The following is a 14,287-nucleotide window of genomic DNA, read 5'->3' as shown; positions in this document are numbered from 1 at the left end:
TTTCCCCCAGATCAGAGCCATCCATGTTCTGTGTCATGTGCTTCTTTGCAGTGGAACAACTTCCTGTTCCTTGTCAGACAGCTGGTAGAGAGGGAGATTCTGGCAGAGGAGGAAGTGGTCCCAGTTACCCTGGCTAACAGAGTTAATTGAGAAGATTCAGCAGGAGTCTATCCCCACTTTCTCCTCCTCTTCCTCTTCTATGCCTCTGTTACAGTCTTCTTCTGCCCACACCTCCTCCTCCTCCTATTCTCTACCAATGTCTGAGTTCTACAACCACATGGACATCCTGCAGGTCTCACTGCAACCTGTAGAGGGAGCCAACTGACCACACAGACAGGCAACGGACAAAAAGTATCTCTGTTGGCCAACAATGCCCAGTCTTTTGAGTGAAAGGCTGACAGTAACAGGTGTAGCTGAACTAATGTACTCTGACCAGACCCTGTTGGGATTCCAGATTCCTGAGACAGGAAACATTATTTCCCTGTAATGTGGTTGGCTGGCACAGCCCTTATTGTCCTGTCTAGAGTTGCATAGGGAACCAGAAAGTCCTACTGATCAGGACTGGTGGTGCCACAAACCAGGGTTTATCATGGAGGTCGACTTTGCATTCTGATTGAAGGTGAGGGGTCCATTATCAATAAAGGGATAATGACATACTTGATGGACCAGCACTTTTAAAAAATAAACAGAAAAAACACAAAGAAAACCAAATCCTACCTCTTGGAGTTGTTGATTTGGGATTGGGTGGAGGAATCCATTTATGTTCACAAATCTCAAACAGGTAATAGTGTCATATCTCAAATTATTTCACTCCTGCTATACTGTCCATGTTTCACTGTGTGAGAGAGAGTACAATGCCTTAGACCTGCTATACTGTCCATGTTTCACTGTGTGAGAGTACAATGCCTTAGACCTGCTATACTGTCCATGTTTCACTGTGTGAGAGTACAATGCCTTAGACCTGCTATACTGTCCATGTTTCACTGTGTGAGAGTACAATGCCTTAGACCTGCTATACTGTCCATGTTTCACTGTGTGAGAGTACAATGCCTTAGACCTGCTATACTGTCCATGTTTCACTGTGTGAGAGTACAATGCCTTAGACCTGCTATACTGTCCATGTTTCACTGTGTGAGAGTACAATGCCTTAGACCTGCTATACTGTCCATGTTTCACTGTGTGAGAGTACAATGCCTTAGACCTGCTATACTGTCCATGTTTCACTGTGTGAGAGTACAATGCCTTAGACCTGCTATACTGTCCATGTTTCACTGTGTGAGAGTACAATTCCTTAGACCTGCTATACTGTCCATGTTTCACTGTGTGAGAGTACAATGCCTTAGACCTGCTATACTGTCCATGTTTCACTGTGTGATAGTACAATGCCTTAGCCCTGCTATACTGTCCATGTTTCACTGTGTGAGAGTACAATGCCTTAGACCTGCTATACTGTCCATGTTTCACTGTGTGAGAGTACAATGCCTTAGACCTGCTATACTGTCCATGTTTCACTGTGTGAGAGTACAATGCCTTAGACCTGCTATACTGTCCATGTTTCACTGTGTGAGAGTACAATGCCTTTGATCTTAACTGGTGATTGCGTTCATGGATGCTTTCTGTGCATTTGTGATAAATAGTTTTGTTCATGTTGGACTTCAAGTATTATGATTGTCTGCTGCTTTTAAACTGTACATGTTTTATGCTGCATGTCACGTATTGAAATACAATAAATATATATTATTTAGAGCAAAAACATAGAACGTGTTCTGAGTTGGCCTATGCCGTTTAATTAAGACTATTTGGGGGCACGGGACTCCATTTTTCATTGTCATATTTGTCTTACTGTATGTCTCTGTAGGCCAACTGTATTTGCATGAACTATGGCATGAACACATTTTCATGAGCGATTGCAACCAGTTCCGAAATTTCAGATGCCCCCACATGTATTCTAATGGCAAGGCAAGCATCCTGTGCTCCGCCTCACTCAGGTCTATTTGTAGTGACTCCAGTTCAGTGTTCAGTGTTGTTCAACGGTCCGTTGAGCGTCGGGAAGAAGCGGGCTCTTTACTGGGAGAAATGGCTTGAATGACCGGCGAGTAAGACACATTTTCCCGTTTCATCGGGTGAATGTTTTAACTTTGGAGGTTTTAAATCCTGACGAATTGCCTTTACCAAGTAAGGAACTATGGCAAACGTGAAAGTCGCCATTCGAGTTCGCCCTCTCAACGCAAGGTTGGTAACGTTCAATCCAGTCTATTTCAATTCTACAGAGTCTCTATCAAAGTTGGACGAATAACTTTGATTAATATGCAAATGACTGGACAGATGATCTAGTCTATGATCCTTTCTAATAGATCATTGATATGATTAATTGTGCTGTTGTAAATTGTCAGTGTTGCTAAGCATGGTTATTGGGAAGCTCTGGCTGTGCGCTAGGCTATCGAGCACATCCAGTCGATCTCCTAGTCTACTTGTTGATACAATACATTTAATGAAATTATGATGCAAAGTAGATAGCCTATGTATGCCTCAAATTGGCATTACTACTGTACTGTGCTCTGTGCATACACCCTAGATCAGTTAGCAAGTTACTTCTTCAAAACCCATGATAGCCATGTACACTGACAGAATATATATATATATATATTAGAATTAAATATATAATTTAAAAATAATTTTGACATTTTGAAAAATCGATTGGCTCTCTACTCACTCTGTTACTTTGCAATTACAATGCTACAGTTACACTATTGTAATTACAGTGTTCGTGTGTATTGCCTTTACATTTACATTTTAGTCACATAGCAGACACTCTAATCCAGAGCGATTTACTCAGTGCATTGATCTTTATGAATACACTTATTTTAGTGAATATACATCCTTTTCTTAATGTTAGCCATCTGTTGTTATATCACACACAGTTATATCGCAATCTACTATGCAACCTTAATTGGTGAAACACTCATGGAAAAACGTTTAAAAAATATATTCTCAATTTTACAGTGCCATACAACAATATTGGGGGAGCTAGACTAGTGTAGTAAGCAGTGTGCCCCTACCCCACAATCACCCCCTCTCTATCCGCCCAAATGACAACAGTATACTGAGTTACCACCCTGCATCCCGCGGCTGGCTTGCCTCTGAAACTAAGCAGGGTTGGTCCATGGATGGGAGACCAGATGCTGTTGGAAGTGGTGTTGGAGGGCCAGTAGGCACTTTCCTCTGGTCTAAAAATAAATATTCCAATGCCCCAGGGCAGTGATTAGGGACATTTCCCTGTATAGAGTGCCATCCTTCAGATGGGACATTAAAGGGATGTCCTGACTCTCAGTGGTCACTAAAGATCTCATGGCACTTATCGTAAGAGTAGTGGTGTTAACCCTGGTGTCCTGGCTAAATTCCCAACCTGGCCCTCATACCATCATGGCCACCAAATCATCCCCATCTTCCAATTGGCTCATTCATCCCTCTCCTCTCCACTGTAGCTATTCCCCAGGTCATTGCTGTAAATGAGAATGTGTTATCAGTCAATTTACCTGGTAAAATAAGGGTAAAATAAAAAATAAAAAAGCTATTTTAAGCGGTGGGGTTGTAGAGGTAAATTGAATATAAGTTGAACTGTATTTTGCCAGTGCATTTGCCCTAGCTATATAGTATAGTAATATAGGTCTAGCTATATAGTATAGTAATATAGTAAAGTAATATAGGTCTATCTATATAGTATAGTAATATAGGTCTAGCTATATAGTATAGTAATATAGTAAAGTAATATAGGTCTATCTATATAGTATAGTAATGTAGGTCTAGCTATATAGTATAGTAATATAGTAAAGTAATATAGGTCTATCTATATAGTATAGTAATATAGTATAGTAATATAGGTCTATCTATATAGTATAGTAATATAGTAAAGTAATATAGGTCTATCTATATAGTATAGTAATATAGGTCTAGCTATATAGTATAGTAATATAGTAAAGTAATATAGGTCTATCTATATAGTATAGTAATGTAGGTCTAGCTATATAGTATAGTAATATAGTAAAGTAATATAGGTCTATCTATATAGTATAGTAATATAGGTCTAGCTATATAGTATAGTAATATAGTAAAGTAATATAGGTCTATCCATATAGTATAGTAATATAGGTCTAGTTATATGGTATAGTAATATAGGTCTAGCTATATAGTATAGTAATATAGTATAGTAATATAGTAAAGTAATATAGTATAGTAATATAGGTCTAGCTATATAACTTAGTAATATAGTAAAGTAATATAGGTCTAGCTAAATAGTATAGTAATATTGGTCTAGCTATATAGTATAGTAAAATAGTATAGTAATATAGTAAAGTAATATAGTATAGTAATATAGGTCTAGCTATATAGTATAGTAATATAGTATAGTAATATAGTAAAGTAATATAGTATAGTAATATAGGTCTAGCTATATAGTATAGTAATATAGGTCTAGCTATATAGTATAGTAATATAGTATAGTAATATAGGTCTAGCTATATAGTATAGTAATATAGTAAAGTAATATAGTATAGTAATATAGTATAGTAATATAGTAAAGTAATATAGTATAGTAATATAGGTCTAGCTATATGGTATAGTAATATAGGTCTAGCTATATAGTATAGTAATATAGGTCTAGCTATATAGTATAGTAATATAGTATAGTAATATAGTATAGTAATGTAGGTCTAGCTATATAGTATAGTAATATAGTAAAGTAATATAGTATAGCAATATAGTATAGTAATATAGTATAGCTATATAGTATAGTAATATAGTATAGTAATATAGTAAAGTAATATAGTATAGCAATATAGTATAGTAATATAGGTCTAGCTATATGGTATAGTAATATAGTATAGTAATATAGTATAGTAATATAGTATAGTAATATAGTAAAGTAATATAGTATAGTAATATAGTATAGTAATATAGTATAGTAATATAGTAAAGTAATATAGTATAGTAATATAGTATAGTAATATAGGTCTAGCTATATAGTATAGTAATATAGGTCTAGCTATATAGTATAGTAATATAGGTCTAGCTATATGGTATAGTAATATAGTAAAGTAATATAGTATAGTAATATAGGTCTAGCTATATAGTATAGTAATATAGGTCTAGCTATATGGTATAGTAATATAGTATAGTAATATAGTATAGTAATATAGTAAAGTAATATAGTATAGTAATATAGTATAGTAATATAGTATAGTAATATAGTATAGTAATATAGTAAAGTAATATAGTATAGTAATATAGTATAGTAATATAGGTCTAGCTATATAGTATAGTAATATAGGTCTAGCTATATAGTATAGTAATATAGGTCTAGCTATATGGTATAGTAATATAGTAAAGTAATATAGTATAGTAATATAGGTCTAGCTATATAGTATAGTAATGTAGGTCTAGCTATATAGTATAGTAATATAGTATAGTAATATAGTAAAGTAATATAGTATAGTAATATAGGTCTAGCTATATGGTATAGTAATATAGGTCTAGCTATATGGTATAGTAATATAGGTCTAGCTATATAGTATAGTAATATAGTATAGCTATATAGTATAGTAATATAGTATAGTAATATAGGTCTAGCTATATAGTATAATAATATAGTCTAGCTATATAGTATAGTAATATAGTAAAGTAATATAGTATAGTAATGTAGGTCTAGCTATATAGTATAGTAATATAGGTCTAGCTATATGGTATAGTAATATAGTAAAGTAATATAGTATAGTAATATAGGTCTAGCTATATGGTATAGTAATGTAGGTCTAGCTATATAGTATAGTAATATAGTATAGTAATGTAGGTCTAGCTATATAGTATAGTAATATAGGTCTAGCTATATGGTATAGTAATATAGTAAAGTAATATAGTATAGTAATATAGGTCTAGCTATATAGTATAGTAATGTAGGTCTAGCTATATAGTATAGTAATATAGTAAAGTAATATAGTATAGTAATATAGGTCTAGCTATATGGTATAGTAATATAGGTCTAGCTATATAGTATAGTAATATAGGTCTAGCTATATAGTATAGTAATATAGTATAGTAATATAGGTCTAGCTATATAGTATAATAATATAGTATAGTAATATAGTATAGCTATATAGTATAGTAATATAGTATAGTAATATAGTATAGCTATATAGTATAGTAATATAGTATAGTAATATAGTAAAGTAATATAGGTCTAGCTATATAGTATAGTAATATAGGTCTAGCTAAATAGTATAGTAATATAGTATAGTAATATAGTAAAATAATATAGGTCTAGCTATATAGTATAGTAATATAGTATAGTAATATAGGTCTAGCTATATGGTATAGTATTATAGGTCTAGCTATATAGTATAGTAATATAGGTCTAGCTATATAGTATAGTAATATAGTATAGTAATATAGTAATATAGTAAAGTAATATAGTATAGTAATATAGGTCTAGCTATATAGTACAGTAATATAGGTCTAGCTATATAGTATAGTAAAATAGGTCTAGCTATATAGTATAGTAATATAGGTCTAGCTATATGGTTTAGTAAAATAGGTAGAGGGCGAGAGAGAGGGAAGGGGAGAGTTAGAGAGGGAAGGGGAGAGAGGGAGAGAGAGAGGGAAGGGGAGAGAGGGAGCTGGAGAGGGAAGGAGAGAAAGGGAGCAAGAGAGGGAAGGGGAGAGAGAGGGAAGGGAAGAGAGGGAGATGGAGAGGGAAGAAGAGAGGTAGAGTTAGTGTGAAGGGGAGAGAGAGAGAGAGAGATAGGGAGAGTTAGAGAGAGAGATAGAGAGAGGGAGAGAGAGGGAGAGTTAGAGGGAGAGGGAGATGGAGAAGGAAGGAGAGAGAGGGAGAGTTAGAGAGAAGGGGAGAGGTGGGAGAGAGAGAGAAGGGGAGAGGTGGGAGAGAGAGAGAGAGAGGGAAGGGGAGAGAGCGAGAGAGGGGCGGAGAGAGAGAGCGAGAGGGGCGGAGAGAGAGAGAGGGAAGGGGAGAGAGGGAGAGAGAGATGGAAGGGGAGGGAGAGAGGGAGAGAGAGAGAGGGAAGGGGAGAGAGGGAGAGAGAGAAAGAGGGACGGGAAGAGAGAGGGAGGGAGATGGAGAGGGAAGGAGAGAGGGAGAGGGAAGGGGAACGAGAGAGAGAGGGACGGGGAGAGAGAGGGAAGGAGAGAGGGAGAGGGAAGGGGAGAGAGAGAGAGAGAGAGAAGGAAGGGGAGAGAGAGAGAGGGAAGGAAGGGGAGAGAGAGAGCACAGAGCGAGAGGGAATGAAGGGGGGAGAGAGAGAGCACAGAGCTGGAGAGAGACAGACCAAAAGAGAGGACAGCACTAGCTACTACATGTTCTACACTGTGTTCAACCATTACAGAAATAGGCCTATTTCTATTTCTGTTTGCTTCAAAACAGAAGAGGTCTCGTTTTCTTTCCATCTCCTCTCATGCTGGTTGAGCTCCAGTTAGAAGGCGTCTCTCTGAGGTTGTAGTGGTTTAGGGTTGGGCCGTTGGGCCGATGCCTGGGTTGGCAAAATGATTCCCACGTGGTGGAGCATCTGCTTACTACAACTGATATCTACCTCACGTACAAACAGACAAACACAGGGACATAAGCGCACACGCACACACATACACACACACACGCACACGCACACACACGCATGCAAACACACACACACACACACACACACACACACATACACACACACACACACACACACACAGTGAGAGACACACAGGCAGGCTTTTGTCCCAGAAAAGCCTTAAGCTTCATCGCCGAGGGACTCTTTGCTGGGTTCATTTTGGACTGTTTTCTTTTGAATAAGAACTGGTCAGTGGTCAGATCTACTCTGATTCAAGACTTTTGTGAATTCCCTTTCACACACACTTCATGTTACATCATGTGATAGTCTCATGTCACTTAACTAGATTTGCTAGATTTGTCTGTTGCCCCTATTCCCCTTTCAAAGTCACAACAACAAACTAGTTCAAACGTAGTCACAACAACAAACTAGTTAAAATGTAGTCACAACAACAACATTGTCACAACAACAAACTAGTTAAAACATAGTCACAACAACAACATTGTCACAACAACAAACTAGTTAAAACGTAGTCACAACAACAAACTAGTTCAAACGTAGTCACAACAACAAACTAGTTAAAACATAGTCACAACAACACTAGTTAAAACATAGTCACAACAACAAACTAGTTAAAACATAGTCACAACAACAAACTAGTTAAAACATAGTCACAACAACAAACTAGTTAAAACATAGTCACAACAACAAACTAGTTAAAACATAGTCACAACAACACTAGTTAAAACATAGTCACAACAACAAACTAGTTCAAACATAGTCACAACAACACTAGTTCAAATGTAGTCACAACAACAAACTTGTTCAAACGTAGTCACAAGAACAAACTAGTTAAAACATAGTCACAACAACACTAGTTAAAACGTAGTCACAACAACACTAGTTAAAACGTAGTCACAACAACAACATTGTCACAACAACAAACTAGTTCAAACGTAGTCACAACAACAAACTAGTTCAAACATAGTCACAACAACAAACTAGTTCAAACATAGTCACAACAACACTAGTTAAAACGTAGTCACAACAACACTAGTTAAAACGTAGTCACAACAACAACATTGTCACAACAACAAACTAGTTCAAACGTAGTCACAACAACAAACTAGTTCAAACATAGTCACAACAACACTAGTTAAAACGTAGTCACAACAACACTAGTTAAAACGTAGTCACAACACTAGTTAAAATGTAGTCACAACAACAAACTAGTTCAAATGTAGTCACAACAACACTAGTTAAAATGTAGTCACAACAACAAACTAGTTCAAATGTAGTCACAACAACACTAGTTAAAACGTAGTCACAACAACAAACTAGTTCAAATGTAGTCACAACAACACTAGTTAAAACGTAGTCACAACAACAAACTAGTTCAAATGTAGTCACAACAACACTAGTTAAAACGTAGTCACAACAACACTAGTTAAAACGTAGTCACAACAACACTAGTTAAAACGTAGTCACAACAACAAACTAGTTCACATGTAGTCACAACAACACTAGTTAAAACGTAGTCACAACAACAAACTAGTTCAAATGTAGTCACAACAACACTAGTTAAAACGTAGTCACAACAACAAACTAGTTCAAATGTAGTCACAACAACAACGTTGTCACAACAACACTAGTTAAAACGTAGTCACAACAACAAACTAGTTCAAATGTAGTCACAACAACACTAGTTAAAACGTAGTCACAACAACAAACTAGTTCAAATGTAGTCACAACAACAATGTTGTCACAACAACAAACTAGTTCAAATGTAGTCACAACAACAACGTTGTCACAACAACACTAGTTAAAACGTAGTCACAACAACAAACTAGTTCAAATGTAGTCACAACAACAACGTTGTCACAACAACAAACTAGTTCAAATGTAGTGACAACAACAACGTTGTCACAACAACAAACTAGTTAAAACATAGTCACAACAGCAAACTAGTTAAAACATAGTGTTCATCTGGCAACAGTCATGAATCTAATAATGATAAGTCTCTAACAGTCATGAATCTAATAATGATAAGTCTCTGTAACAGCCATGAATCTAATAATGATAGGTCTCTGTAACAGTCATTAATCTAATAATGATAGGTCTCTGTAACAGTCATGAATCTAATAATGATAAGTATATGTAACAGTCATGAATCTAATAATGATACGTCTATGTAACAGTCATGAATCTAATAATGATAAGTCTATGTAACAGTCATGAATATATTAATGATAAGTCTCTGTAACAGTCATTAATATATTCATGATAGGTCTCTGTAACAGCCGTTAATATATTAATGATAGGTCTCTGTAACAGTCATGAATATATTAATGATAGGTCTCTGTAACAGTCATTAATATATTCATGATAGGTATCTGTAACAGTCATGAATATATTAATGATAGGTCTCTGTAACAGTCATGAATATATTAATGATAGGTCTCTGTAACAGTCATGCATATATTAATGATAGGTCTCTGTAACAGTCATGAATATATTAATGATAGGTCTCTGTAACAGCCGTTAATATATTAATGATAGGTCTCTGTAACAGTCATGAATATATTAATGATAGGTCTCTGTAACAGTCATGAATATATTAATGATAGGTCTCTGTAACATCCGTTAATATATTAATGATAGGTCTCTGTAACAGTCATGAATATATTAATGATAGGTCTCTGTAACAGCCGTTAATATATTAATGATAGGTCTCTGTAACAGCCGTTAATATATTAATGATAGGTCTCTGTAACATCCGTTAATATATTAATGATAGGTCTCTGTAACAGTCATGAATATATTAATGATAGGTCTCTGTAACAGTCATGAATATATTAATGATAGGTCTCTGTAACAGCCGTTAATATATTAACGATAGGTCTCTGTAACAGCCGTTAATCTATTAATGATAGGTCTCTGTAACAGTCATGAATATATTAATGATAGGTCTCTGTAACAGTCATGAATATATTAATGATAGGTCTCTGTAACAGTCATTAATATATTCATGATAGGTCTCTGTAACAGTCATGAATATATTAATGATAGGTCTCTGTAACAGCCGTTAATATATTAATGATAGGTCTCTGTAACAGCCGTTAATCTATTAATGATAGGTCTCTGTAACAGCCGTTAATATATTAATGATAGGTCTCTGTAACAGTCATGAATATATTAATGATAGGTCTCTGTAACAGTCATGAATATATTAATGATAGGTCTCTGTAACAGTCATGAATATATTAATGATAGGTCTCTGTAACAGCCGTTAATATATTAATGATAGGTCTCTGTAACAGCCGTTAATCTATTAATGATAGGTCTCTGTAACAGCCGTTAATATATTAATGATAGGTCTCTGTAACAGCCGTTAATATATTAATGATAGGTCTCTGTAACAGTCATGAATATATTAATGATAGGTCTCTGTAACAGTCATTAATATATTCATGATAGGTCTCTGTAACAGTCATGAATATATTAATGATAGGTCTCTGTAACAGTCATGAATATATTAATGATAGGTCTCTGTAACAGTCATGAATATATTAATGATAGGTCTCTGTAACAGCCGTTAATCTATTAATGATAAGTCTCTGTAACAGCCATGAATCTAATAATGATAGGTCTCTGTAACAGTCATGAATCTAATAATGATAGGTCTCTGTAACAGTCATGAATCTAATAATGATAAGTCTCTGTAACAGTCATGAATCTAATAATGATAAGTCTCTGTAGCAGCCATGATTATAATAATGATAGGTCTCTGTAACAGCCGTTAATCTATTAATGATAGGTCTCTGTAGCAGCCATGATTATAATAATGATAGGTCTCTGTAACAGCCGTTAATCTATTAATGATAGGTTTCTTTAGCAGCCATGAATCTAATAATGATAGGTCTCTGTTACAGTGGCCATGCTCTACCAACTGAGCCACATGGGACAAAATTATGGTTTTGTGTTCAACTAAAGTCTCTGTAGCAGCCATGATTATAATAATGATAGGTCTCTGTAACAGCCGTTAATCTATTAATGATAGGTTTCTTTAGCAGCCATGAATCTAATAATGATAGGTCTCTGTTACAGTGGCCATGCTCTACCAACTGAGCCACATGGGACAAAATTATGGTTTTGTGTTCAACTAAAGTATAACGATGTCTCCTCTCTTTCACAGGGAAAGCGTGGCTGGAGGGAGGCTAGCTGTCCAGGTAGAGGACAAGTTGGTGAGGATAAGGAATACCAAGGTGAGTGTATTATTACACAGATAAATGTTTAACTGTACAGATGCTATTGTCATCACCTCATCAGGTGTTATATGTGTTATACGTGTTAAGGGCAGGTGGGGGGCAGCAGGTCTCTGTGAGGAGGGAGTAGAAGGGGGCGTCTAGAGGGTGTCTTTTACTGTATCTCTGTCACACAGGATGTTTACAGTCAGGTCTGTCCACTTCCTGTCTGATTCCGCTGTTGTTTATTATGAGTGTGCAGAGCCTCACACAAACTCTGAGACACTGTTTAGAGGGAGGGACCTTCCTGACACACACACGTTCTAACAACACACACACGTTCCAACACACACACACGTTCTAACAACACACACACGTTCCAACAACACACACACGTTCCAACAACACACACACGTTCCAACAACACACACACATTCCAACAACACACACACATTCCAACAACACACACATTCCAACAACACACACACATTCCAACAACACACACACATTCCAACAACACACATTACAGCAACACACACACATCCCAACAACACACACACATAACAACACACACATAACACACACACATTACAACAACACACACACGTTCCAACAACACACACACGTTCCAACAACACACACACGTTCCAACAACACACACACATCCCAACAACACACACACACATTACAACAACACACACATAACAACACACACATAACACACACACATTACAACACACACATAACACACACACACATTACAACAACACACACATAACACACACATAAAAACACACATAACACACATAACAACACACACACACACACATAACAACACACACATTCCAACAACACACACATAACACACACACACACGTTCCAACAACACACACATAACAACACACACACATTCCAACAACACACACATTCCAACAACACACACACACACATTACAACAACACACATTGCAACAACACACACACATCCCAACAACACACACACACATTCCAACAACACACACACACACATTCCAACAACACACACACACATTCCAACAACACACACACATCCCAACAACACACTGTCTGTATTTGTCTCTAGTAGAAACCTATTGTAACACACTGTCTGTATTTGTCTCTAGTAGTAACCTATTGTAACACACTGTCTGTACTTGTCTCTAGTAGTAACCTATTGTAACACACTGTCTGTACTTGTCTCTAGTAGTAACCTATTGTAACACACTGTCTGTATTTGTCTCTAGTAGTAACCTATTGTAACACACTGTCTGTACTTGTCTCTAGTAGTAACCTATTGTAACACACTCTCTGTATTTGTCTCAAGTAGTAACCTATTGTAACACACTGTCTGTATTTGTCTCTTAGTAACCTATTGTAACACACTGTCTGTACTTGTCTCTAGTAGTAACCTATTGTAACACACTGTCTGTATTTGTCTCTTAGTAACCTATTGTAACACACTCTCTGTACTTGTCTCTAGTAGTAACCTATTGTAACACACTGTCTGTACTTGTCTCTAGTAGTAACCTATTGTAACACACTGTCTGTACTTGTCTCTAGTAGTAACCTATTGTAACACACTGTCTGTACTTGTCTCTAGTAGTAACCTATTGTAACACACTGTCTGTACTTGTCTCTAGTAGTAACCTATTGTAACACACTGTCTGTACTTGTCTCTAGTAGTAACCTATTGTAACACACTGTCTGTACTTGTCTCTAGTAGTAACCTATTGTAACACACTGTCTGTATTTGTCTCTTAGTAACCTATTGTAACACACTCTCTGTACTTGTCTCTAGTAGTAACCTATTGTAACACACTGTCTGTACTTGTCTCTAGTAGTAACCTATTGTAACACACTGTCTGTATTTGTCTCTAGTAGTAACCTATTGTAACACACTGTCTGTACTTGTCTCTAGTAGTAACCTATTGTAACACACTCTCTGTATTTGTCTCAAGTAGTAACCTATTGTAACACACTGTCTGTATTTGTCTCTTAGTAACCTATTGTAACACACTGTCTGTACTTGTCTCTAGTAGTAACCTATTGTAACACACTGTCTGTACTTGTCTCTAGTAGTAACCTATTGTAACACACTGTCTGTACTTGTCTCTAGTAGTAACCTATTGTAACACACTGTCTGTACTTGTCTCTAGTAGTAACCTATTGTAACACACTCTCTGTACTTGTCTCTAGTAGTAACCTATTGTAACACACTCTGTACTTGTCTCTAGTAGTAACCTATTGTAACACACTGTCTGTACTTGTCTCTAGTAGTAACCTATTGTAACACACTGTCTGTACTTGTCTCTAGTAGTAACCTATTGTAACACACTGTCTGTATTTGTCTCTAGTAGTAACCTATTGTAACACACTGTCTGTACTTGTCTCTAGTAGTAACCTATTGTAACACACTGTCTGTACTTGT

At 36.0% G+C, this 14,287-nt stretch overlaps 1 protein-coding gene across 1 annotated transcript in view; it reads left to right on the top strand.

Annotated features, from left to right (window-relative positions):
- The first annotated feature begins 1,988 nt into the window (after window positions 1–1,988).
- The window catches only part of LOC118944354 (stAR-related lipid transfer protein 9-like), a 37,259-nt gene continuing 24,960 nt past the window's right edge, over window positions 1,989–14,287 (top strand). Inside the window, exons 1-2 of the mRNA XM_036962990.1 lie at window positions 1,989–2,232; window positions 11,794–11,863. Coding sequence (XP_036818885.1) covers window positions 2,186–2,232; window positions 11,794–11,863 — 117 coding nt within the window. The 5' untranslated portion in view covers window positions 1,989–2,185. The remainder of the gene's footprint in view (window positions 2,233–11,793; window positions 11,864–14,287) is intronic.

The sequence above is a fragment of the Oncorhynchus mykiss genome, chromosome 25, assembly GCF_013265735.2.
Source record: "Oncorhynchus mykiss isolate Arlee chromosome 25, USDA_OmykA_1.1, whole genome shotgun sequence".
NCBI lineage: Eukaryota > Metazoa > Chordata > Actinopteri > Salmoniformes > Salmonidae > Oncorhynchus > Oncorhynchus mykiss.
This window is presented reverse-complemented; position numbering and strand designations above follow the sequence as displayed.